At 36.9% G+C, this 25773-nt stretch overlaps 1 protein-coding gene across 7 annotated transcripts in view; it reads left to right on the top strand.

The window, feature by feature from the left end:
• The window catches only part of EHMT1 (euchromatic histone lysine methyltransferase 1), a 304570-nt gene that overhangs the window by 230362 nt on the left and 48435 nt on the right, over window positions 1-25773 (top strand). For 6 of the 7 annotated variants that reach the window (XM_036749452.1, XM_036749451.1, XM_036749453.1 and 3 more), the window contains 7 exons: window positions 6443-6547; window positions 8257-8411; window positions 12434-12601; window positions 12893-13037; window positions 13501-13578; window positions 16335-16450; window positions 19388-19474. In XM_036749452.1, the coding sequence (XP_036605347.1) occupies window positions 6443-6547; window positions 8257-8411; window positions 12434-12601; window positions 12893-13037; window positions 13501-13578; window positions 16335-16450; window positions 19388-19474 (854 nt within the window). Of the gene's footprint in view, window positions 1-6442; window positions 6548-8256; window positions 8412-12412; window positions 12602-12892; window positions 13038-13500; window positions 13579-16334; window positions 16451-19387; window positions 19475-25773 lie in introns of all 7 variants that reach the window. The other variant, XM_036749450.1, reaches the window with a different exon arrangement.

Raw genomic sequence — 25773 nt, forward strand, 5'->3', positions numbered from 1 at the left:
ATCTTGAGTTCAATAACTTTATGTAATACATTTGTGTTTCAAATTTCGTGCCACAAAATTAAGGTTCGTCTTACATACGTGGAAGCGTGTTATATGTGGGCAAATATGGTATATATAAAACATATATAAAACTAAATAATCTTATTTAGGAATGTAATTTGCCTTGTTGATTAACTAGGATTTTTTCCCCCCGTTTACCTTTTTATATCTCTCTTGAGTTTTGTATTTGAAGATCAAATTTTTCATTGAGCTCTGGCCTTTTTATCAGCAAGGTCTGGAATTGCCTTCTCCTTGCCTGGAAAATTATGCTTAGTTTTGTTGGGTAGTTGATCATTGGTTGTAATCCAAGATCCTTTGCCTTTCAGAATATCGTATTCCAATTTCTCCTGTCATTTAATGTAGAAGCTGAAAGATTCTGTGTGTTCCTGACTGTAGTTCCGTGATATTTAAATTGTTTCTTTCTAGCTGCTTGCAGTATTTTCTCCTTGACCCAGTAGTTCTAGAATTTGGCTATAATATTTCTTGGAGTTTTCAATTTGGGATCTCTTTCAGGGGGTGATCGGTGGAATCTTTTGATGATGATTTTACCCTCTGGTTCTAGAACTTGGGGCAGTTTTCCTTAAGGATTTCTTGGAAAATACTGTCCAGGCTCTTTTTTTCCTCATGGCTTTCAGGTAGACTAGTGATTCTTAGATTGTCTCTCCTGGATCTGTTTTCCAGGTCAGTTGTTTTTCCAAACAGATATTTCACATTTTCTTCTATTTTTTCATTCTTTAGACTTTGTTTGACTGATTCTTCATGTCTCATAGAGTCATTAGCTTCTGCCCAATTCTAATTTTTAATGTATTGTTTTCTTCCTTTAGCTTCTCTATCTCTTTTTCCTTTTGGTTGATTTTACTTTTCACTGAGACATTTTCTCCATTTATATTCTGATTGTCCTTAACCATTGCACTGATTTTACTTTTTAAAAATTTGTTTTCATCTGTGAATTTCTTTTACATTTTTTCTTCCACCTCCCTAATTTGGTTTTTAAAGTCCTCCTTGAGTTCTTCCAGTAATGCCTTTTTGGTCTGGAGACCAGTTCACTTTCCCTTTTGAGGTTTCAGATGTGGGTGTAGTGTTCATGCTGTCCTCTTCTGAATTGGTATTTTGATCTTCCCTGTTTCCATAATACGAATCAATGGTCTTTGAAAGCTTCTTAGTGATTTTTTTTCTCCTGGATTCTAAAGTGTATCCCTGCTTCTGGGGCTCAGGGGGCTCTGTTCCAAGTTCCTTGTGTTGGGATCTTTGCTTTTGTGAGGTGTGGGGGAGGGGTAGCCTTCCTGCTGGGAGTCTCCTCTTCCCCAGTACTGCTCTACAATACGGGTGGTCTCAGCTGTTGTCTGTGCTGGTGTCGCCCCTTCCCCTGGCTGTGCAGAGTCATGGCTGGGGTCCTGGAGTTGATCGTTGTTAGCGCCACCCCACTGGGACTCAGTTACTCTCATTGTTCTCCTGAGGTGAGTGCTGCTGGGACACCTCTCTTCCTGCACTAGTCTACTTCTGCCACCACAAGAAGGGCCCTCTCCCCAACTTCCCTTGCAACTGAATCCCCCCTTCTGGCTCCTCTGTTTCTTCTGAGGTAGTATTCTCTGGGTTTATTCAAGAGAGGGATGAGAGCTATTTTATCTGGCCATCACGGCTCCTGGAAGTTCAAGAAGGCGAGTTTCAAACCTTTATACTGTGTGTTGGAGGCCTCTGGGGTAGCTACTCCTGCTGTTGCAGGCTCTGTGGTAGTATCTCCCATAGCTCCCATAGACTCCTGTCCTGGACTGAGAAGCTTGGGGCTTGAACGCGGATGTAGCCGTTACTTCCGCCCTGGGCCTGTTCCTGCTCTGGCGTTTTGCTCACCCAGCGCTCTCCCAGACCGGAACGTTGGTTGGATTCCTTTGCTGTTCCTGGTTGGTTTGGTCTGGTGCCCTTGCACGTGCCTGGTGCTCCTGCCCCTCTCAGTCTACTGGTGGCTTTATCTCTCTCAAATCTGGTCATATTCACTTTCTTAGACATATCTGACAGAATTTGTGAGAGAACTCCAGTAGTTCTTTCCTTTCACAGCACCATCTTGACTCCACCCCCTCGGTAGAAGAACTTTTATCCCTATCAGAATCACTTACTAAATATATGCATATTTACTATTCTTGGACAGAACAGATAAGAATGAACTCTTTCCTTGTTACTGTTTTTAAAGAGGCTACCAAGCAATATTCATGGTTCAACTAGCAAATGGTTTTTGAGCTTGTTTACTCTATGAGACTTTTTGTTAGGTGCCAGACCCTGGGAGGACTCCAGGTCAGATGTCAACTTCCTACACCCCCTATCTCACATTAGGATGTTGCTTCTCAGTTTTCCAGAGCTTATCATAGTTTTGTAGTGCTTATACCTTTTGCTTAGTAATCTGCCTTAGAAACCAGCTTGAGGACTAAGAAATGACAAAAACCTAGGCAATGTGACAAAAGCAATATGCTTATCTATTTAAGCAATAATATTGACTGATAGGTTCTACCTTCCCACGACAATTTTCCTCTTTTAAAGAAAATATGATTAACCCAAAAGGATCTTTAATTAGCTGGGATGCAGCACATAGTAAGTTAGGCATGGTCTTTGTCCCAGAAGATGTGTAGCAATTTTGTAGCCCCCTCCTGAAGAGTTACCATTTTCCAGTTTAAACAAAATGCCATGGTTCCCCCGAATCAATGAGAGAAGCTAGAAGTTCCTTTCGGAATTTTGTTTATCTTTCTGGTTTCTCTAAACCAGTTGTCTCTTATCACCAACAGCCACAAAGTTTATAATTTATTACCCAAGAAAAAATACTCATCAAAAGTATGGTTCCGATTTATCATTGGATTCATTAGAGTTTTATAACTCCACCCTCAGCATTTATAGTTTACTACATGCCTCTGTTGTAGAACAGAGATGTTCATCTGAGGATATGTGAAAAACAGACTTTAATTTTATTCTTTGTAAATCCAAATGGAAGGTATTTTAATGGCTTGGTAATCCTTATTTCCCATTGCCTGGAAAGGGAGCAGAATTTTAAAACAAAATCTTGATTAATACTTTGAAGGGTATCTCTTACATTGATCTTAATGTGATCTTCTTTTCTTGTGGCTTAATGTGACTGCTTTTCTGCTGCTGGTATTCTGTTTCTTTAGTGTAGTGGCAAGAATTTATATTGGTTTAGAGTCTAAAGTACTTGTATTTTAATCCAGGTTTTACTACATAACACATATGCATATTTGGTTGGGTGCACTTCAGATTTATGTTATATAACCTCTTCTTGTTCCTTACTATAGCAAAGTAATCCTTTTGCTCATCTCTGATTCTCGGAGAAATTGTTCCAAACCTTCTCTCCTCACCTTTCCTCAAACCTTCCACACCTCTGTGTTCCCTCAACTTATTTGAGGACCTTAAACCTTATTTCCTGTGGAAATTAGGCTATTAGCCATAAACACCCTCTTGTTCCCTTGTCTTCATTTCAAAACTGTTTTACATCATCCTTTGCTTTCCCCCTTTACTTCAGTTTCTTAGGAGCATCTACATGTCTTCTTTTTCATCAGATTGCCTCCTCAATATCCCACCTTTAATCTTTAGTTTTTCCCTATCTATGAGTTCCTTCATTGCAATCCCTGAGGCATCTCCTGAGCAGCTAGGAGCCCTACCCACTGACTGAAAATAGATACTGGGAGCCCTCTTCAAGCCCAACACTATTCCATCCTTCCAAAAAAAACCTCTTCATTAGGCCTTAATGCCTTTCCTCCCTTTCTCTGCCAGATTACTAGAAAAAGTTGTGTATACGCTTTGCCTTTTAGTCCTTTCCTTTCTTTGACGTCTCAGTCTCCTGTAGTCTGGCTTTTCATTTAATCACTTAACTGAAATGGCTGTCGCTAAAGTTGTCAGTGATTACTTAGTCAATTCTGCTTGTCTTTTCTCAGTCCTCATCATTCTTGACTTCTCTGCATCATTTCCTGTGCTGACCCTGTGGGATTCTCTTTCCTCTCTAGATCTTCATGACTCTGTTCTCTCCTGTTTCTGTCTGACTTCTCCTTCACAGCCTCCTTTACTGGCTCATCATTTGCATCATGCCCCCCTAATAATGGGTATACCCCAAAGCATTGTCCTATGCCTCTTCTCTTTTTTCTATCCATTCTCTGGCTTTATGGCCTCATCATCTCCCATGGATTTAATTGTCTTCTACATCCAGATGACTCGCAGTGCTATTATATCCAGCATTTTTCTCTTCTGAAATCCATTCCTACACCATCAGCTTCCAATCGGACATTTCAAAATAGATATCTACTCAGTGAACTCCAATAACTCCCTATTTCCTTTAGGTTCAAACAGAAATTTTTCTGTTCGGCTTTAAAAACCTTTTGTAACCTACTGCCAACCTATCTTTGTAATCATATTGTGCATTGCTCTCTTAACCACAATCTGTGATTCTGTCAGTTTGAACTTCTTTTCATTTCTCACACATGGTATTCCATCTCCTGTTTCCATTTCTTTATGTTGGCTATCTTCCAAGCCTGGAATGCGCTTCATCCTTAACTCTGCCTCATAAAATCCTTTTATTTCTTCTAGATTCAGCTCAAGCAACACTGTCTAAAGTCTATGTAAATACTTTCTTGATCTCCCCAACTTTTAGTGCCTTCCTCCTTTAACTACCATATATATTAGCTAGCATTTATGTAATACATTAAGATTTGCAAAGAGTTTTATGTTATTTCGTTTGATCATTGATATAGGTGCTGCTACTATCCCCATTTCACAGATGATGTGCCTGAGGCTGCGGTTATCTGTTAAATGATTTGCTTATGAGTCACACAACTAATAAGTGTCTGAAAGAATTTGAATTCATTTCTTCCTGAGTCATATTTTAGTGCTTTCTTCACTAAATCAACCTAGCTATCTCTACTTATTTAACTATTTTTATTTATTTTATATTCTACACATATTCATTTTTATATACATATATATTTACATATATACATGTTTTCTACACCACACAATGTTTGTGTGCCCTCCTTTTTCTGTTGCTTCCATCTATGCATTCCTCTATGTTTACATGTTTCTTCTTATGCACTCCAGTTATGACAGATAACAAATTTTACCCCTTTCTTCCTCATTTCTGCTTTAGTGTTTTACTTTTACCTTTCCTTCTCTTTCTTTTCTACAACCCTCAGAATAGAACTGGTCTACCTCCACCACCTCTCTTTTCCTACCCTTTCTTTGAAGACATTAAAGTTCAGAAAGTACTTATTTTTTTTCTCCCCCTATTATAATATTAGTACCAAATCATCATACATCTCTTTCCATTTGCTCAAATACACACTCTTACGTTATATTTCAGAGTTTCTACTCATCTCTGATCTTTTCATCAGCAATTCTTAAAATTCTTCCATTCCATTTTCTGTTTTTCCCCTGCAGCTAAACAGCTTAAGGTATTGCAGGATAAGTTATTCTTGACTGTAAGTCTTAACTCTTTTCCCTTTTGAAATACTGTGTTTCATGATCTCCTTTCATACAAAGAAATAGTTGCCAAGTGTTGTGTCATCTTAACTATAGTTCTTTGGTACAGTCAGTCTTGTTATAATTCTTGCTTTGAAAATGAGAATGTGTTCCAGGACAATTGCTACATTAGGGAATAATTTATGCATAATGTGAATTTCACATTTGTTTATGTATGATTTTATATACTCATGTATGTACCACTTCACAATAACTCATAAACTTCAATCCTTCAGAAACCCACTTCCACAAACAAACTAGTTCTTTTTTGAGGTAATTTGTCATATTTGTTCTATGTCTTCTGTTATAGAAGTTGCTGTGATCCAGCACTCCCCTCTTCTTCTTCCCCTTCCTTCCTTCCTTCCTTCCTACTCATCTTGATAGTTTTAGCTCCTGAATTGGGACTTTATGGGGGTGAGGGAGATACTCCCATTGGCATTTTTGTGGGTAGGATGGAGTGGTCAGCCTTTTTCACTTTTTACTATAGGAAGCCCTGGCTCAGGGAATAAGTACTGGCCTGTTGGCCGCCTTTCCTATTGACTTTGAGCTTCTTACTGACCCCTTTTGCATTTTGCATTTTTAGTTTCTTATTAGATTTCTTGATCATTACAATGTATGGTATGAACTTCAGAGTTTAACTGTGATAGGGATGTGGGAGCTGTCTGGCTTGCATCGTGTTCTAGTAGCCATCTCCCTAGAATTTCTCCTTTTGTGCTTTTCTAGTATTTACCTGACATTCTTGTTTACTCAACCCTTTGAAATGAGGTGACAAGTGGGTTTTTTTTGTCCTTTTTCTTTTAATATATTATTTGTAGAAGTGTAATTTAACCAGTAAAATCACTAGTATCTTGTCCTCTCCTGTATTTGTTACCTTTTTTTTTCCGTTTCTTATGAAAACTAGGATGATGGTGGCTGGACACCAATGATTTGGGCTACCGAGTATAAACATATTGATCTTGTGAAGCTCTTGCTAGCTAAAGGATCAGACATCAACATACGGGACAATGTAAGTGTGTTTATAACATTTTGGCACTACAAATGCAATTATCTGGAGAAGAAATTTTTAATTAAGCACTTAGTTGACAATATTTTAAACTGTGTTGATTTAATTTTTTTTCTTTTTTTGTTTCATTGAATAGGCACTGACAATTCTGTTATCTACTTTTCTCCCTATGATATGAAATAATTTACATCAATTAAACTGGTTTTTTCTTTGCTGAATCTCAAAGTTACTTTTTAGACAACGAATTACTAATAGGTTACTATTAAAGAAGAAAATGTGTTTTTCATAGTTTTAAAAGGTTTTGAGATTCCAGAGAATGCATTTTTTATTATAAATTTTAACATTCTACGAAATTTTATTTAAATATATAGAGTAAGAAATAGTATCTTAAGTAGATTGTTTAGCATTTAACAAAGTAGATCCAAATAAATCAACCAAGTGCAAACCAAAAAAAGCAGGTATAAGGATAGAAGTTTTTAAAACTCAAATTCCGCATATTTTTTACAAACCATTTAGTGTCTTATTACATTACATCCTGGCCTTTGTTCTGCCTCTTTTATTATGAAGACGTATTCACAACATTATAAGTATTCCATGTATTTATATAGATGATTCTTTTAGTAACTGACTTAACTATTCAGCATGTTTGTTTGTTTTTTGGCCAAGTAATGAATTCTGCTTGTCAAATAAATATGTCCACTTCGACATTGATCTGACACTGAGTTTTTTTGGTGTTAATTTTATGAAGAACAACTTAGAAGGGCTATACATAATTTTAGAATTCAGATGTTTCTTTTTTTTTATTTAACATATTTAGTTTTCAGCATTGATTTTCATAAAAGTTTGAATTACAAATTTTCTCCCCATTTCTACCCTCCCCCCCACTTCAAGATGGCGTATATTCTGGTTGCCCTGTTCCCCAGTCAGCCCTCCGTTCTGTCACTGCACTCCCTCCCCCATCCCTTTTCCCCTTACTTTTTTTTAGGGCAGAATAGGTTTCTATGCCCCATTCCCTATATATCTTGTTTCCCAGCTGCATGCAAAAACCAACTTTTTTTTTTTTGAGTATCTGCTTTTAAGACTTTGCGTTCCAAATACTCTCCCCTCTTCCCTTCCCACCCACCCTCCCTAGGAAGGCAAGCAATTCGACATAGATTACACTGGTATCATTATGTAAAACACTTCCACAATATTCATGTTGTGAAATGGAACAAATGGAAGCTAGTGACTTTGTGAGAAATCAAGATATTATAAAACAGAACCAAAGGAATGAAAAAATGGAAGACAGTGTGAACTATCTCATTGGACAAACCACTGACCTGGAGAATAGATCCAGGAGAGATAATTTAAAAATTGTTGGACTACCTGAAAGCCATGATCAAAAAAAAGGGCAATATTGATTTGATTCTGGCTCCAGAACTGGAAGTGGGGAGGGTTCTCATAGGATGAGGGCAGAGAGTGAAAAGATAGCCAGGTTCAAAGTGAATGTGATTGGAGTCAGGCTAGATACTGCAGGCAAGACTCCCTAGTGATGGCAAGAAAGTCCCAGGGTAGACGTTCCTGAGCCAAAGGAGACTGGGGAAAACATGAGATTTACTCATAGAGTAAATAGTAAGGGATCATATTTTTGTTCCTGGGGCAAAGCATACTAAAACTCAAATTTGATGAAATTTTAGGTGATTAAACTGTTTCTCTTATGTTTTTCTTTCTAGGAAGAAAATATTTGTTTGCATTGGGCAGCTTTTTCTGGTTGTGTTGAAATAGCAGAGATATTGTTGGCTGCTAAGTGTGATTTACATGCAGTAAACATTCATGGAGACTCACCTTTGCACATCGCAGCCAGGGAAAACCGCTATGATTGTGTGGTGTAAGTATGGCTTAGACTAGGGCTTCTTAAACTTTTTCTACTTGCCGACCCCTTTTTTCCCCTGAGAAATTTTTACATGAGTATATATGTATATAAAATAGGTGTACAAATCAAACATTTACTGATAATAAATCATAAAGAAATTTATTTTAAAACAATTCTTTGATATATATCTAATTTCACCATTTATTAAAAATGAATGCAAATTGCATACTAATGAGATGGATATGCTTTTTTATTTTTTCATAAGAATTCAGAGGATTCTAGGAAGATGGCAGAGTAGGTCAGAAAATTCTAAGCTCTCAAAATTAATTTTCCTCCACAAAAGAAATAAAATAGCACCTTAAGGCTGAAAAAGTACAGGCAAAAATAAATAAGAATAGGGGCACAACCAGGGTCTTCCTGGGACAATTTGAGAAGATGAGAAGATAAATCCCAGGACCAGGTTTGTTGAAGAGTAAGCACCTCCAGGCTAGGGTCTGCTTAAACAACAAGCAGCAAGCCCTGGGGTTAGATGGTTTGCAAGGTTGTCTCAGCCCAAGCCATAGGAACTGTTACCCCCAGCATCGTGAGGGGAGTTGGGCATCTAAGCCTAGGAAGATTGAGGGAACCTCCACTGATGAGGAAAGCCAGACCTGGCTGTGCTGTGAAAAGCAGCGGGAGTGAGAAGGAACCAGCACACCCCTGGTGAGTGCAGTGGGGCAGAAAGCCCCTGGCTGTGGGCACTTATAGGAGGTTGGAGGTTTGGCTTTGGTTCCAGGCTGGAGGGGAGAACTGAAGATCTGGGGGAAGAGGCATGATCCCCATACCCCAGGGCTTGAGGTGATTACGAAAATTAAGCTATTACCACAAAAAATGCACAGGGAAAAGAGAAAGAATCCAACCATAGAAAACTTGTGGGAATAGAGAAGACCAGGGTTCGTCTTCAGAGGAGGATATCAAAGTAAAGAAACCCGCAAAGAGCAACGTCAAATAGTCATTTGCCCAAAAAGAATTCACCGAAGATCTTAAATAGTTTAAAAATCAAATGGCAGAGATGGGAGACAAACTAAAAAGAAAAGTAAGAATAATCAAAAAAACCCCAAAAAGATTATGAAAGTCAACCAATTAGAGAAGGAGATCCAAAATCTTAAGGAAGAGACTATGACACCTTGAAAATTAAAATTGGGCAAGGTGAACCGAGTGAAATTATAAGAGATCAAGAAATAATAAAATAAAATATGAATAATGAAAAAACAGAAGAGAGTGAAACATCCATCTTATAAGAACAACAACAGATTTGGAGAATAGATCAAGAAGAGAAAACATAAAAATAATCGGACTGACTGAAAGTCATGATCAAAAAAAGAATCTTGATGCAATAATACAAGAAATAATTAAAGAAGATTGTCCTGAAGCATTAGAAGAAGGGGGGAAAATAGAAAAAATCAATCCATCGCCACGTACAAGAGATTATATGAGGAAAATTCATTGGAATATTATAGTCTAATTCAGAAACTCCCAGCTCAAGGATAAAATATTAAAAGCAACAAAAACTAAAAAATTTAAATATGATGGTGCCACAGTTAGAATTATGTAAGACCTAGCAGCATAGACATTAAAGGACTATCTATCTATCTATCTGTATATCTATCTATCTATCTATATGTGCCCTACATATTGAAGAGCAAAAGAACTGAATGAGAAGACCTGAATGAAAAAGAAAATGGACATTTGACCAATTGTCGGACTTTCAAGACTTTGTTAAAAAAACAAACAAACCTGAACTTAATAGAACGTTTGGCGTACAAGAGCCAAGAGAAATATAAGGTACATAACAAAGTCTGATTATAAGGGATTCAGTAAGGACAGACCATTTACTTCTTATATATGTAAAATGTATGTCTAAGATTTTTATTAATAAATTGGGTAGCTCCTAAGAAAGACTGGGGTAAATCTAAGTGATATGAATTTAAAAAGCAAAACCATTTAGGAACAGCTAAAAAAGAGTAATTATTTTATACAAATGAGGTGCAAGAGGAAGAATCGATACAGAGGAATTAGATGGTGAAGGAGTGCTGGTAGTTCTGTAAACCTACTTTAATTGAGAATGGGTTTAGGAGGGAACAATACATACATATTTAGAAGAGTATAAAAGTCTTCTAAATTCAGAAGAAATAAAATGGTAGGGGCATAGGGAGGGGGGAGAGGACAAGGGAGGGATCTTTAGAGGGGAAGGTGAGGGAATGGGTAAAAGTGGGGTGTAGAAGGGTATTTGGATATATGAGAATGGGAGGATAGGGGAGGGATCCTTGGAGGGAGGTAAGCAAGTAATCAGAGGGGCAGCTAGATGGTGCTGTGAATAGATTACTGACCCTTGAGTCAGGAGGACCTAAGTTCAAATGTGGCCTCAGACACTTGACACTTAGTAGCTATGTGACCTTGGGCAAGTCACTTGACCCCAATTGCCTCGCCTTCCCCCCTCCAAAAAAAAGATTCAATCCTGACAGAATATTTGATACTGTAGGGCATAGAGCGTCTCCAGTGTTTTTCAGAGTTTATCAGTAATCATCAATGCTGAGAATGCCACTTCACATAAATAGTACAAAATGGCAGGAGTATGTTTAGGGCCATTTCAGAAATTGTTGGAAATTCTGTCCTAATCCCAAGTCAGAATTCATTTAACAATTTTGTATGTACAGTAAAAACACTGCAATTCATAATATACAATAGTTGAATCTGAGCTGAGGTGTTTCTGGCATTGCATGGCATGACAGCATGACGGCATGCTCAGTGCAAAGTTCCATGTTGTGTGTTCAGAACCAAGGCTGAAGTGAAGTTGTGTGATGCGACACAGAGCAAGTGCTGCCAGAAACACCTTAGATTCATCATGTGTTTGATTTTTAATTAATTTTTGGTCATAGTGTGTTCAGAAACCTTTTGCCTGTTGCCAGATGTTTGTGACCCCCACATTCAGTTACACCATGTTTTAAACCAGAAGCACTGGTTTAGACTATCACTACCCTTAATTATTCTGGAGTTGGTATGTGTTTCTGTGTTTAGTTGGGAAGATGGTACGTAAAAAGACAAAAATCTCTGAATACTTAGAAAATGACACTTAATTTCTATGGTACTATGCAGATTTTGATTTCTACACTGAATCTTAGGAGAAGGTTTCTGTTCTCTTTCCATTTGCTTTGTATTAAAGTGAGTAATTAACATCAGCCAAGGCACCTAGCACTTTTTCTCCTTTATGGCTGACTGAGTTTGTCTATACTTTTTTGAAGGGAGAGTTGGAAAATCCCCAAATTATTCATACTAGGAATTGAAAAGCGTTCTTGTTTGGTTTTATACATGAACGTGTATAAAATTCATTGAGAAGTGATACAGACATATATACCCAACATGATAAAATATATGTGTATCTACCTATGAGAGAAGAGTAGACTTCTTTATGTGATTATGCTTGATTTAAGCTTGTACTACTGTAAGTTTAAATTACAAATGGACTATTCAGTGGAAGTTTCTGTGTAATGGGAGAAAACTAGTCTTGGACAAAACAGTGATTATATGTCCCCCCTGTACTGTATAACTCACGAATATTTGAAAATTGGCTGTATAGTCTAATGATATTCTAAAAAAATTAAAACATCACTTGCTATGTCTTCAGGGGCTAGAAAGTGCTGCATTTTTGTCCATTCTCCATATATGTTCATCAGGAGTAAGGATCTGAATCAAGGATTTCAAAAGTAACATGCTAACTTTAGTCCCTTGCATTAACTTTTTAGTTAGAATGTAGTTTGTAGTGGCTTTTGAAAAAGAATGTGGGAGATGAGTGATGAGTAATTTTCCTTAGTAAAGTTGAGTCTGATTTTTCAGAATCGCTATTTAGTCCTTAGGCTAGTTTTGGATAATAATACAAATGAAAGAAAATAGCTTTGATTTTAGTAGTGTTAGAAGGTTTACACAATATTTCTCCTTCCTTGAAACATTTGCTTTTTCACTATAATCTTCAATATTAGCTTTGGATTTTTGTTTTGTAGCCTCTTTCTTTCTCGTGGCTCTGATGTCACCCTAAAGAACAAGGAAGGAGAAACACCACTCCAGTGTTCCAGCCTAAACTCTCAGGTCTGGGGAGCTCTTCAAATGAATAAGACTCTCCGAGAATCTTCCAATGAGAAACCTGTCCAAGTAGAAAAGACAATGAGTAGGTAAGATTGACTTAGATGTCAAGTGAGGTAGTTTCTCCATCTCACTGTTGACAAGCTCCTAGATAACTGAAATCAATACTGTGACAAATAAATAATTCATAAATGTGACTAAAATGAATTTAAAAATAAAATAATGTTTCTTTCAAGTTGAAATATTTAAAGATCATAATTAGAATAATTTTTCACAAAGTGCCACCCTGTTGCTTTATCTTGTTCTTAAGTTCTATTTTGGGGGAGCTTCATTTTCAAGTACAGAAAGTTTAACTCTTTCCTTCTCATTTCCAATGATAGAGACATTGCTCGAGGCTATGAACGAATTCCCATTCCTTGTGTCAATGCTGTGGACAATGAGCCATGCCCTAGTAACTACAAGTATGTATCACAGAATTGTGTGACGTCCCCTATGAACATTGATAGGAACATTACACATTTGCAGGTGAGTTAAGTGCTACATCTTTTATGTCTAGCCTATCGTTGTGCACTGTCAGGGGTTGAAGAAGATCAGAACATACTTTGAAACATTTGTCTTTGGTGCTTCCAGTACTATTATCTTATCTGTAGTTGATTTTACCCCACTTCAACTTCAGATGACTGTGAATGCATCTTTTGTATATGTTAGAAATATAAAAAGATAGTAACACTATTTAGAAAGACTGTAGAAAATTAACTTTGCAAAATGTTATGCATCTGCCTTTGGGATAATTTTAAGAGCTGGAATATAAGGAAAAATATTGGTATGAACATGGTGTAAACACAGAGGAAAACAGAGATCTATTATTTAATTAGGAAGAGTTGGACATGACCAAAACAATTCAACAACAACAACATTTGTCTTCTGGTAAGGCATGGAGTTGGGTTTTTTTTTTTAAACAAGGTTGTTGTATCTTTTCTTATTTCAGTACTGTGTGTGCATAGATGATTGCTCTTCCAGCAACTGCATGTGTGGCCAGCTCAGTATGCGGTGCTGGTATGACAAGGTGAGCATCATGTTGCCTTCTGAAACCTGTTTCTCATTTAGATAACGTTATCACAAGAAGGTTTTTCATTTAAATTAATGAAAAAATGAAGAATGTCTGTGATATTTAGTGCTTTTAAACAAATTCTAAATAGTATCCTGTCAAGGTTTTTAAAAAATATTTTTTCCTGGAGATCTCCCAGATCAAGCTGTAACAAAAATCACAAAAATTTAGCCTTAAATATGACTGCATCACAGTTGAGATGCTTAGCTAAATAACTTTACCCATACCTGTTTGAATTTCTAGCCCATAGGACTTAATGTGTCTTGGCATGACTTCTAACTTTTTATAACCTGGCTCCAACCTACTTTTCCAGGCTAATTGTACATCATTCTCCTTACTTCGTTTTTTCCTCACAGAACGTTTCATCTTCCTTGTCCATGACTTTGGACAAGCTATTTACCTCTTCTATCCAAGTGTTAAGGAAAGATCATTTGACTTAATGTATGTGATGGTTGCACACTCATCAAAGCAAACACTTTGTGCTTTCAATATACCACACATTTAATCTCAGTTTTAAAGTATTTAAAGTATTTGATTTTTAAGACTTAATTGTTTAAATAGCTACAGTGTTGTTATAGTGTTGTTACTCCAAAAATAGCCAGAAGTGCATCAAAATGTTTGTTTAAAACAGAAATCACTGATTAAGTATTAGTGTTTTCTATTAGTTTGTCAAATGCTTCAGTTAAAGATTTGGGGTTCCTATAATTCTTTTCAAAAAATAAAATTGGTGGTGAGGTGCAGAGAAACTGGTATATAATTAATAGTGATTTTCATCAAACTATCCTTTAGTAATTGGTAATGGATTCTCATTAGCCATGCACACGTTCTTTATGAAGATCAGTATTTTGGAATCTTTTCTCTTACATTCTTAAATTGTCCATGTGATTAGGTCAGAAGAGATTAGGTCACGAGTATTAACTGAGGTCTACTATTTATAAAGTGCTTACAGAAGACTCTGAGAGGCTACAGGAACAGGGGGGCAAATTTGGTTTAAAAAACAAAAAATGGTTCCTAGCCTTGAGGAGGCAAAGGGGGAGACACAAAAATATGCACACTATAAATGATGTTAGGATAATGATAAAGTAGTTTTTCAATAAATTAATATGTTATAAATTGAATATGAGGGCAACAGTAAAGTGAGATGTCATATTAAGTGTGTAATTCATGAAAGAAACCTTTCCAGTGGTAGTGTGATTGAAGTGACACAGAAAGGCATTAGCTAAGGCTTATCGATGGAAATGAGTCAGCTCTATGTATGTTTTCATCATTTCTAATCTGAAGTTAATACCTGCCATACACACTTCACAGCATTTTTAGGAGACTGAAATTTTATGTGTGTTTTTATATTTAGTAAAGTGTATATGCGTTGCTTTGCACACCTGAAAATACCATACATAAATGTCTGCTATGTTGCCTCCAATTCAGTTAAATTAGTGTAGTAGAAAGAACTTGGGCTTGAATTCTGCTTAATAACTTTGTGACAGTGAGCAAGTCAAATCAGTATCTCTGAACCTTTTCACTCATCAGCAAAATAGAGATTATGTCTTACCAAATCTACCTCACAACATTGTGAAAATCACATGAGATTAATGTTTGTAAAGTGCTTAGTAAATATTAAGAAAGACATTGCAGTGTAGTAGATTGAGTGTTGGGCTTGTCTTCAGGAAAATAGGATTCTGAATCCTGTATCTGACACTTACTAGCAGTATAACCATTGATCAAGTCACTTCTCATCTTCGATTTCCTTCTTTATAAATGGGGGATAGTAAGACACATAGTATCTATATCACAAGGTTGTTATGAAGCATAGAAGAGATATCTGTAAAGCCCTTTGAAAACTTTAAAGGCTCTATAAATGTCAAGTATTCTAGCATATAGAAATGTTTGCTTGTATTAACTAGGAAACAAAAGTTATCATCTTATCTTGGTAGAAAGAGTAAAGAGAAATGAGACTAGAGAGATATGAGGAGATCATTTGGTGCTAATTCTTGAACACTAGAGGCCTGAACAGTTGAGATTTGAGTGAGGTGATTCAATTTAAACTTGTTTAATTCATGTTAGGTATATGAAATTCTGTTATTCATAAATAAACTTACTAAGAATGTTTACTGTTTTGTGACATGACATGATATTGCATGGCTGTCAGAAAAAGTATACGAGAACAAGGACAGAATACATTTGGAGATAATTTTACATATTGGGTATATTAAAATCAGGACTCCCTGCATCCTTCCCCTTGGGGAAGAATATCTGATTAGCGGCTCTTATTACTGAGGTTCACAGTTGCAAAATCTCTTTTAAACTATGTGATATATAACAAAAAAGGGTTTTTTAATGGATTGAGTGCCAGTTTTGGACTTGGTTTGGGCTCCAGCACTTGCTAGGTATGAGACTTTGAATAAGTTACTGAACCTCTTTGAGTCTATTAATAGAAGTGGTCATATTTGGGATATATCACTGGGTAGTTGTGAGTAAAATGCTTGATAAACTATAAATATTATAAGTTTGTGATATTTCTTTTACTTTCAACTTCTATTTGTCCTGAGTATAGTGGGATTTGTATTTCCTCTCTGTTGCAGAGGTAAGAAAAAAATAAATTTTATAGATTTTTGAGCTCCCATTGAGTATTCAGTATATTGATTAATGATATTTCATTTAAAAAATAGAAACAGTAATACAATTGATGAATCCCAAATGTACATCTCTTCTTATAGGATGGTCGACTCCTGCCTGAGTTTAACATGGCAGAACCTCCTTTGATCTTTGAGTGCAACCATGCTTGTTCTTGTTGGAGGAACTGCCGAAATAGGGTTGTGCAAAATGGGCTCAGGTAAGTTGCATGTATTAGGTACTTAAGAAATGCTTGTTGAATTGAATTGAATTAAATCGAATTGTTGGCTTCTTACCTAGAAGAAATCATCATGTCTGTCTGGATAAATAATCAGCCAAGTAATTAGGATGAAAGTATTAAATGTAATTAAAAAGAAGGTGTTAAATATGTATAAGAAATTTTCTAATAGTTACAGCTGTTCACCATGGAGTGGCTAGCTGCCTTGTGTCCTTAGGTGACAGGATTTTTATCACTGAAAACATTCAAGCAAAATCCGAGTGACCATCTGTTAGATATATTGTAGCAGGAACTCCTGAAGTGGTTGGGAAGTTATTCTGAGTTTTCTACAAGATCCCTTCCAACTTTGAGATTTCCTTTGTTATAAATGTCCTTTAGATATGATATTTTGAAACTCTGCAGGATTTGAAGTATTTCGGCTCCAAAAAGGTGATAATCAGTTTCCTCACATTGAAACATGTAAATTGTTGCCTTTTTCCTTGTTAGTCTCATTTGAAAAACTCAAATGTATTTTCACGTTGTTTGTAGATTGAACTTTTAAAAGTGTTAAATCTCTTCCTTTCTTCCTCTGTATTTGTATGTGTCTACTTTTGAAAATTATTGTTTGTATATCATCTATCATTTGGCCATTATATATTTCTCTCAAATTTAGCTAAACCACAGACAACAAAGGCAGATTCGTTTGCTCTTTGGTGATGCTAGTGGTCATGATCATGGACCTGGTAGAACTTACAGAATCTGGCTTGTTTGCATTCAAGTTCAGCTAAGCTAATTTAGCATAAATGTGTATTTTCAAGTCCATACTTAAACTCTAGCTATCCAGTACTAAGCTCTAGTTTTTAACATCATGAGAAAGTGTGACTTCCAGACTTTTTGGAACTCCTGGTTCCCACTTTATTCTTGTGAAATCAGCTTTTGATTTATTTTCTGTTCTTCCACTCTCTCATGCAATTTATCCATAAAACTAGCATGTGACTAAGCTCCCATGGACTCTGATCACTTTACACCCCTTAAGTACCTCTGTGTAGTAAACACAGATAAGGTATTCTCAGTCAGAGTCCTATTTCCCAAAACGTTGTACTCTAGAGAAGAGTCATTAGAATTCTCATTGGTTATTGTGTGTTCATAAGTTATGAGGTTGTGTTTTCTGAAGCTTCAGAGTAAGATACAGTTAGATTCAGCATAATTTCAATTTAACTCGGTTTGATTCTTTTCTAATTGTTGACAAATCAGTAATCCTTATGTGTGTTATATATGTAATAATCCTCTGTTAACCCAGCTATTTGATGTTGCAAGTACTTTGTTACATAGCCATGCCAGGTGACAGAGAACTGACTTTTATGTAGCTCTTTATCAACATAAATTTATATTCTTGTTCATTTTTATACTTTATGTGTGTATGTGTTTGAATTTTCCCATCTCATAACACCTAATATTGGGCTTTGCACAGTAACATAGTGTAATAATAAACACACACATGTACTTGTTTTATTGGTGGTTGTTGCTTGACAGAATCTCATGTACAGTGAGTAATATTTGTCAGATAGAACATTTATTAAGTACTTGCATTCTTATGAGGAAAGCTAACACATAAAAGGGTATTGGAAAACAAGGGGAGGGGATTATGGCTAGAGCCTATAGGAAGTGGTATGTTGATCTGGCTCTCCGCAAAATAAGGCAAAAAGCTCACCTATCAAAGTTGGTCGAGTCCTAAATTCCTAATGGGAAAGAGATGTCATAGAGTGGGTTCGTGGTGAAAAGACTATAAGAAGTTATAGAACAGTCCTACCTCTTAGACTCCAATTTCTTACCTTTTAGCACTGGTAATTCTCATGATACCCAGTGTAGGGAGGATACACATAATACATGATCATTAATGGTTATTGCTTACCAGATTCATTGTTTTCTTCTTCAGACCCAGTTTTCTGGGCTAAGTAGGTTCCCTTGACTCCATTTTACATTGTCTTTACCCTACAGATCAAAAAAGCAGTACTATTATTGCTATGCTTGAGGATAACCTGTTGCTCTGAAAGGATATCAACAATCTCTTCATTTGATTTAGAGAATATTAAATATACTGCCATAATATATTTCAGTATGTTTTTGTTTAAGCACTTCACATAATTCAGCAAAGCACAAGTGTTGTGCCTTAATTTAAAGCAAATCATCTGAGGATCTGATTTCCTCCAGGTCATACTCTTTAACCCCAAAGTGATGTTTTTTAGGTCATTGATTTTTAGGGCCATAGTTATATAGATTTAGAGCTTCAAGGGACTTTTCAAATTCTAGATGAATAAGCTGAGGCTCAGGGAGGCTAAGTGACTTGTTGGTTACTCAGTCAGTAAGTGGTAAAGTCAGAATTTGAAGTCATGTCCTTACAGTGCCAAATACAATGCTCCTTCCATGTGATAATACTCAAGAGAGAACTACAGAGAGTCCTAAAGTCTGGACACATAGGCAAAAATGCATATTTTGAAATACTAACAGACCTTAGCCCCCTTGACTTCTTTTTTTCTGAGGTATGCTAAAGGAGAAGGTGTACTCAATGAAAATCACAGATGCAACACACTTGACTGAATGCATAAAGAGTGAATGTTCTAAAATTGATGGCAGTGTGGAGTTATTGCATCGAGTTCACGTGAATCTTGCAAAGCGCATCAACCTTTATATCATAAATGTTGGAAATCATATTGAAGATGTTATTTGTTAATATTCCAATTAAATAAAATGTTGTTGAAAATTTCATTTCTTGAAAATATGCATTTTTGCCTATGTGTACAGACTTTAGGAATGCCCTGTATTTTTAGTACAAACTATACACTGTATATTGTTTCTTTGTTACCCTAGTGATCTTATAATTGGGTGTCTGAGGGGTTACCATGTATGTTGGTATAATAATGCCACATTTCCGTTTCTCAGGGCTCGATTACAACTTTATCGGACACAAAATATGGGTTGGGGTGTGCGGTCCATGCAAGACATTCCACTGGGGACCTTTGTCTGCGAGTAAGTAATGTCATTGGGTAACTGTGTTGCATTTTATATTTCATAATTCTTTGGCATGGAATTTGTTGTTTTATGAATTCTAGGTCAGTCTTAGAAGGTATCAACCCAGAATTTACATGAGTTTAATACAGAATGTTCCAAGAAGTGGCAGAGCTTAAAACACAGAGCTGAAATAGAAACTGGTGGGGATGCCATTGAATGAGCTGCTGTTTTCCCCATGAGGATGAAGAACCCCATTCATTCATCTTCTGATCCTGAGGATTAGGGAGGGTCAGGGAATTTAGTGTCTTTCATGTTAACATGGAAATGAGAGAAGAGAAGGGGCAGAGGAGTCCAACATCTTTGTTGTCAACAGGTGAACTGGAACTTCTAAAGGTCAGGGGTATTTACTGACTGCAGTGTTCCACAGAAGAGAGAGTCAAATCCGGTGCCTGCCACCTCCACTCCCTGACCCCCAGAATCAGAAGGAGAACAGGATCATAATTTGAAGTATCACTGTCCTTCTGTTCAGTCATCCTCAACTACTTCTGAATTCCTTTCAGCCTCCATATCCAATCAATTGCCAAGTCTTGTTGATACTTCCTCCATACCATATCTGACTTCCGCTGTTCCCTTCCCTCTACTCACAGAGCCATTAGGGTTTTGTTCAGACATTTTTTGCCTTTTACCTGGACTATTATAATAATCTTATTTGTTCCCATACTTCCATTGTCCTCTTTCCCCCAGCCATCCATCCTCTACACACCTACTAAAATTATTTTCTTAAAGTAGAAGTGTGACCATGTCACTATGTATTTCACTTAATTCTGGTGGCCCCCTCTTAATGAGAATTCTTCTTTTTGGCACTTTAAAGTCTTCCATAAACTGCTTCCAACCCCTTTTTCCAGCTTTATTATACATAGTTCACCTTCATGCCGTGTTGCCTATGGCCCTCTTGTTGTTCTTATGCATAATACACCGTCTCTTTTCTCTGTACATGCATAGAATTCATCCCCTTCAAAATTTAGTTCAGGTGCTGCCATCTATAGGAAGCCTTTCCTGATCTCCCCCAGCTATTAGTGTTTTCTCCTCCATTTTTTACATACTTACATATGTTTGGGCATCCTATCTGTATTTTGCCACTGGACCCAGATGGCTCAGGAGGAGAAAGTGAGGCTGGTGACATTGCACAGCCCTCCCTCAAATCTAATTCACTTGCAAGACTTAGCATCACCTTCCTGAGGTCATGGTCTTCTTCAAGAAGGAAGGACAAAGAACAACAAACAACTTATATGTGTATTTTCTTTTCTCAGATCAAATGTAAGTTAATGGGTAGGGACTGTTTCACTCTTGTGTTTGTTTGTAGCCTCAGTAACTAGTATAGCATCTGGTAAGTAGCGGGTACTTAATAAATGATTGCTGGTTGATAGATTGGCCTAATCTATTCACCCTCATTTTACAACTCCTGGATTTATTGCTGCTTGTGGCTTCACTGAGCTCTTTGAGATGTTGAAATAATAAGGATATCATTTATCAACAAGGTTTCCTTTTGAAGGACTTTTGAGGTTGGCTCCCAGGGAAAACAGTACTTAAAAATAAAGAAAGGAAAGCGTGAGAATAGCCGCTGTGCATAAGAAGGTTGTTATTTGGTCATCCGGGGGATTAATATCTCTATTGAATTAATTAAATTAAATATCTCTATTAAAAAGGGAAAAATATATAATTTACAGTTGAGGAAACTGAAGCATACAGAGGTTAAGTGATTTGGCCAGGGTCACACAGCTAGGAGGTGTTTGAGGCCAAATTTGAACTCCAGTCTTTCTGACTCTAGGCCCAGTGCTCCCACTACTGCACCACCAACTACTTCTGTTTCTGGAGTGTAGTCTTTGAGGAAGAAATAAGTAGTCCAGTGTAGCTACACTGTGCAAAGAGGCATATAATGAATAGAATAAGACTGGGAAGATAGGAGGAGACCAGATGATGAATAGTTTTAAATGTCAAACAGCAGAATTTATATATGATTGCAGAGATAACAGATAATTACCATCTTGAGCAAGTAAATAACAAGTAACATTCTAAGACACTTTAGAGAGAAGTTTCTGACCTGCATTGTTAGAAAGTGTTTCCTCATAAGGAGTACCATGGCTATCCATTGACGTTTAATGAGTTATGAGGGTCATATGGGCAGACTTCTGGCAGCTGATTGGAGTGGAGAGATAGTCTCTTTAATTACACCTCTTGTAATAGTTCAGACAAGAGGTATTGAGGGAGTGAACTAGAGTAGTGGTAGCTGTGGGAGTGGAAAGTTAGAACTCTATTCAGTGGTTGCCAGCATATATAACCAGTTTTTCCAGATTCAAACACTTGTTCCCTTATACTATCACAAGATAAGTATTAATCTTTAGATTATATAAGACTATCATATTTGCGTATGGCAGACAGGTTCCTTATCCATTCTTATTTTAAAATATCCAGGTCCAAAATAACATGAGAGATAGGCTAGAAGGTGCAGTAGATAGAGCCAGCTTCAGTTAGAAAGACCTAGGTTCAAGTCCCAATGATCCTAAGCAAGGAAACAGCAGTACCCAAGTAACATTCTGAGACAAGTTAGAGAGCAGTTTCTGATCTGCATTATTAGGTCTTTCCTCACAATGAGTACCACATATCCAATGAAATTACAGATCTCGTCCAATAAATGAAGCATCAAAATAGAAAGTGAAATCGTAATTGCTTTTGTTTATCAGCCAGGTGCTTATTGATCAGGTTGTCACTACTCTTATATTCACAGGGCAGGTATTTTTAAAATTAGGAAATCTGTCACATTGTTATGTAAATTTATTATCCATATCATAATTTTTTCATAAATGTATTTGACTGTCTGGATCAGAAAAAGAATTTGAGAACCTTGCATTGATTTAGAATACTGTTTCTCTACTAGCATATACCAAATAGGCAGTTTTCCAGAGAGAATTTTTGTTATAAAATGAATTTTCTTCATTTTTATTAATATCGCTAAGAAAACTGACAATTTCTTCTTTAGCTCAAAAAACTTTTGATGTACTTTAGCAAGAGAAGACTGCATGTTGTGCAATAATAAGTCCTTTTCGCCCTGTATGCATATTGTCACAAAATTTTACAAAGAGCTACTTTTTTAATGGTCATTTTATTTAATAATCAACTTTTCTGTTGATTACTGTTGTAATAACTTGAAAAATTGTGTGTAGCTCCTTATTCATAATTTTTGTTACAAATGATTTTTTTGTGAAGTATGTGCAGTGTAGCCATATTGCTCCATGAGCTACATTTTAAACGAATGTTTGTTGACCTCATTTTGTCATGACACAATCAAAATCCTAGCAACTATTGTCTGTAGACCTATAGGTCACTCGCCTCCTTCCTCAGTAAGTTGGGTACACAGTTCATAATTTTTCCATCTACTCCTGCCCTCATACTAGGGGACTTTAACATATAAACTCTCCCTCAAACACCCTAGCCACTCAGGTCCTCAACTTATTTACTTCCATGACCACCTCTTCAATTCCATCTCAGCCACACACAAAGATAGTCATACCCTCAATTTTGCCATCATCTATAAATTTTCAAGAATTCCCCAATCTCTTTATCTGACTGTAATCTGTTTTTCTGCCTCCCTCTCTGTCTTTCCTCATACCCTACTCTTCATCCACAGCATGACTTCTGATTCTTCATCCCCTCACTTCTCTCCCAGGCCACCTCCCTTGCACTAGCCACCCTTTCTTTTCCCCACCTTGGCCCTTTGATGAACCATTTTAGTACTATACTGACCTTTCCTCAGTTGCTCTCCACCAAGCCTTAGCCCTGAATCATTCCCACTATTCACCATCTTTGCTCCTATACATGTATTGCTGAAAGTCACCAGTCTTATTGGATCCTTTGCAAGTTTATGTTACACAACCTCAACTGGACCCTTATTGCTGTTAGGCAGTCCTCCTATACCTCCCTAACCTACTCATTATCCCACTTTCCACAGCAGCTCTTCTAAATCTATTCATCCCTACTCTTACCTCCCATGGCTCCTCCTCCTTCCCTCCTTCCAGCTTAGAGCTTTGCCTTGTATTTCATAGAAGAAATTTGAGGCTATTGATTTATTTATCACCTAATATTATTAAACTTCATCTTATCTTTCTGTCACTATCTCCTCCTCATCTTATCTCACATAATGAGATGGCCTTACTCCTTACTAAGGCTAACCTCTCCCTTTCCACCCCCAAATGATCCCATTTCATACCATCTCCTCTAGCACATTGTCCCCCTCTGTCATTTCCACTCTTATTGGTTATTTTCAGTCTCTCTCTGTGTGCTGGTTCCTTCCCTCCCACCTACAAATTTGGCTAGGTCTCCCCCATCCTGAAAACAAACAAACAGCCCTCATTTGATCCATCCATCCCCACTATCATCTTATATTTCTTTTCTCCTTTGTGGCTAAACTCCTTGAAAAGGCCACCTACAATTGGTATCTCCACTTTCTTTTCTCTCCTTAACCCCTTAAAATCTGGCTTATGACCTTATGATTCCATTGAAATTCTTCTCTCCAGAGTTAACAGTGATCTCTTGCAAGCCAGATAGAGTGGCCTTTTCTCAGTCCTCATTCTCCTCAACCACTCTATAGCCTTTGATAGTGCCGATCACACTTTACTCCTTGATAGTTTTTTTTCTGTACCATCCTGGTTCTCCTCTTACCCATCAGACTATTTTTTTCTTATTTCCTTTGCTGGATCCTCATTCAGATCGTGCCCAGTAACCATAGTTGTCTCACAGGGTTTCTGTGCTAGGCCCTCTTCTCCCTGTATTCTACTTAACTTGGTGGTCTCATCAGCTTCTGTAGATTTCTGTGCTAATGCTTTTCAAATCTGCCCATCCTGTCCTAATCTCTCTGTTGCCCTCTGGTCTTGCATTTCCAGCTGCCTTTCAGACATCTTGAACTGGATGGCCATTTTATATCTTAAACTCAACATGTCCAAAATTGAACTCATTATTTTTCCCCTAGATCCTCCTCTTCTAAACTTCCCTTTTACTTTTGAGGGCACCACCATCTTTCTAGTCCACTGAACTTGCAAACTAGGTATCATCCTTAACTGCTTACTATCTCTTCTTACTCCCTCCCCTCCCCCCACCCCCAGTAACCAATATATTGCCAAGGGCTGTTGATTTCACTTTTCTGTCTCTCAAATATTCCCCCTTCTCGTCTCTGACACTGCTGCTATCCTGGTTCAGGCCTTTATCACCTTACACTTGAATTATTGCAATAGCCTACTGGCCCTTCTTCACTTCTCCAGTGAAGTCTCTTCTCATTCTAATCTACCCTTTATTCAGCCACTAAAGTGATTATCCTAAAGTGCAAATCCAACCAAGTCACTCCCCCCATAAATAAACTCCAGTGACTCAGTATCACCTTCATGATCAAATACAAAATACTCTGGTATTCAAAGTCCTCTTCCTACATTTCCATTGTTCTTCTACCTTATTCCTCATCACTTATTTTTTGTTGCAATAACACTAGTTTCCTTGCTGTTCCTGGAACAAGATTCTCCATATCTTGACTCTTGGCATTTTCTCTAACTGTCCCATCTCCCATGCCTGGAATGTTCTCTCTTCTCAGTTCTGCTTCTTGACTTCTGTGGCTTCAAGTCCTAACTAAAATTCCACCTTCTACTGGAAGCGTTTCTCAATCCCTCTTAATTCTAATAATGCTTTCTCTCTCTTAATTATTTCCCTTTTATACTGTATATGGCTTGTTTGTACATATTTGTTGACTTCATTTCTTCCCCATTTCATTGTGAGCTCCTTGAGGGCAGGAACTGTCTTTTGCCTCTTTTTGTATTCCTAGTGCCTGGTACATAAAAGGTGCTTAATAAATATTTATTGCCTTACATGCCAACTGAGCTTCATCAGTGTAGCACCTAGTATTGTTTCTGGCACATTATCATTTACATTAAAATATTTGTCAATTATATTGACATTTTTTTCTTGACGTGGCCATTGTCATCTATTGATTTGCAAAATAGCAAAACTTACGTAACATTAACAAATATTTCAGTAACTTATCATATATCATATATGGGTATATATGTATGGTAACATTAACAAATATTTCAGTAACTTATATATAATATATGGGTATATATATACGCCATTCATTTAACATACATGAATATATAATCAAATGAACATTTTTAATTATACACTTGTAATGCAAACTGGGAAGAGTTTAGTTTTTCACTTGATCGATCACAAAGGTCTTTAAGCCTACGGTCATCTGCAGGTTGGAACCATTCAAAGCT

This window comes from Trichosurus vulpecula, chromosome 3 (genome assembly GCF_011100635.1).
Source record: "Trichosurus vulpecula isolate mTriVul1 chromosome 3, mTriVul1.pri, whole genome shotgun sequence".
NCBI lineage: Eukaryota > Metazoa > Chordata > Mammalia > Diprotodontia > Phalangeridae > Trichosurus > Trichosurus vulpecula.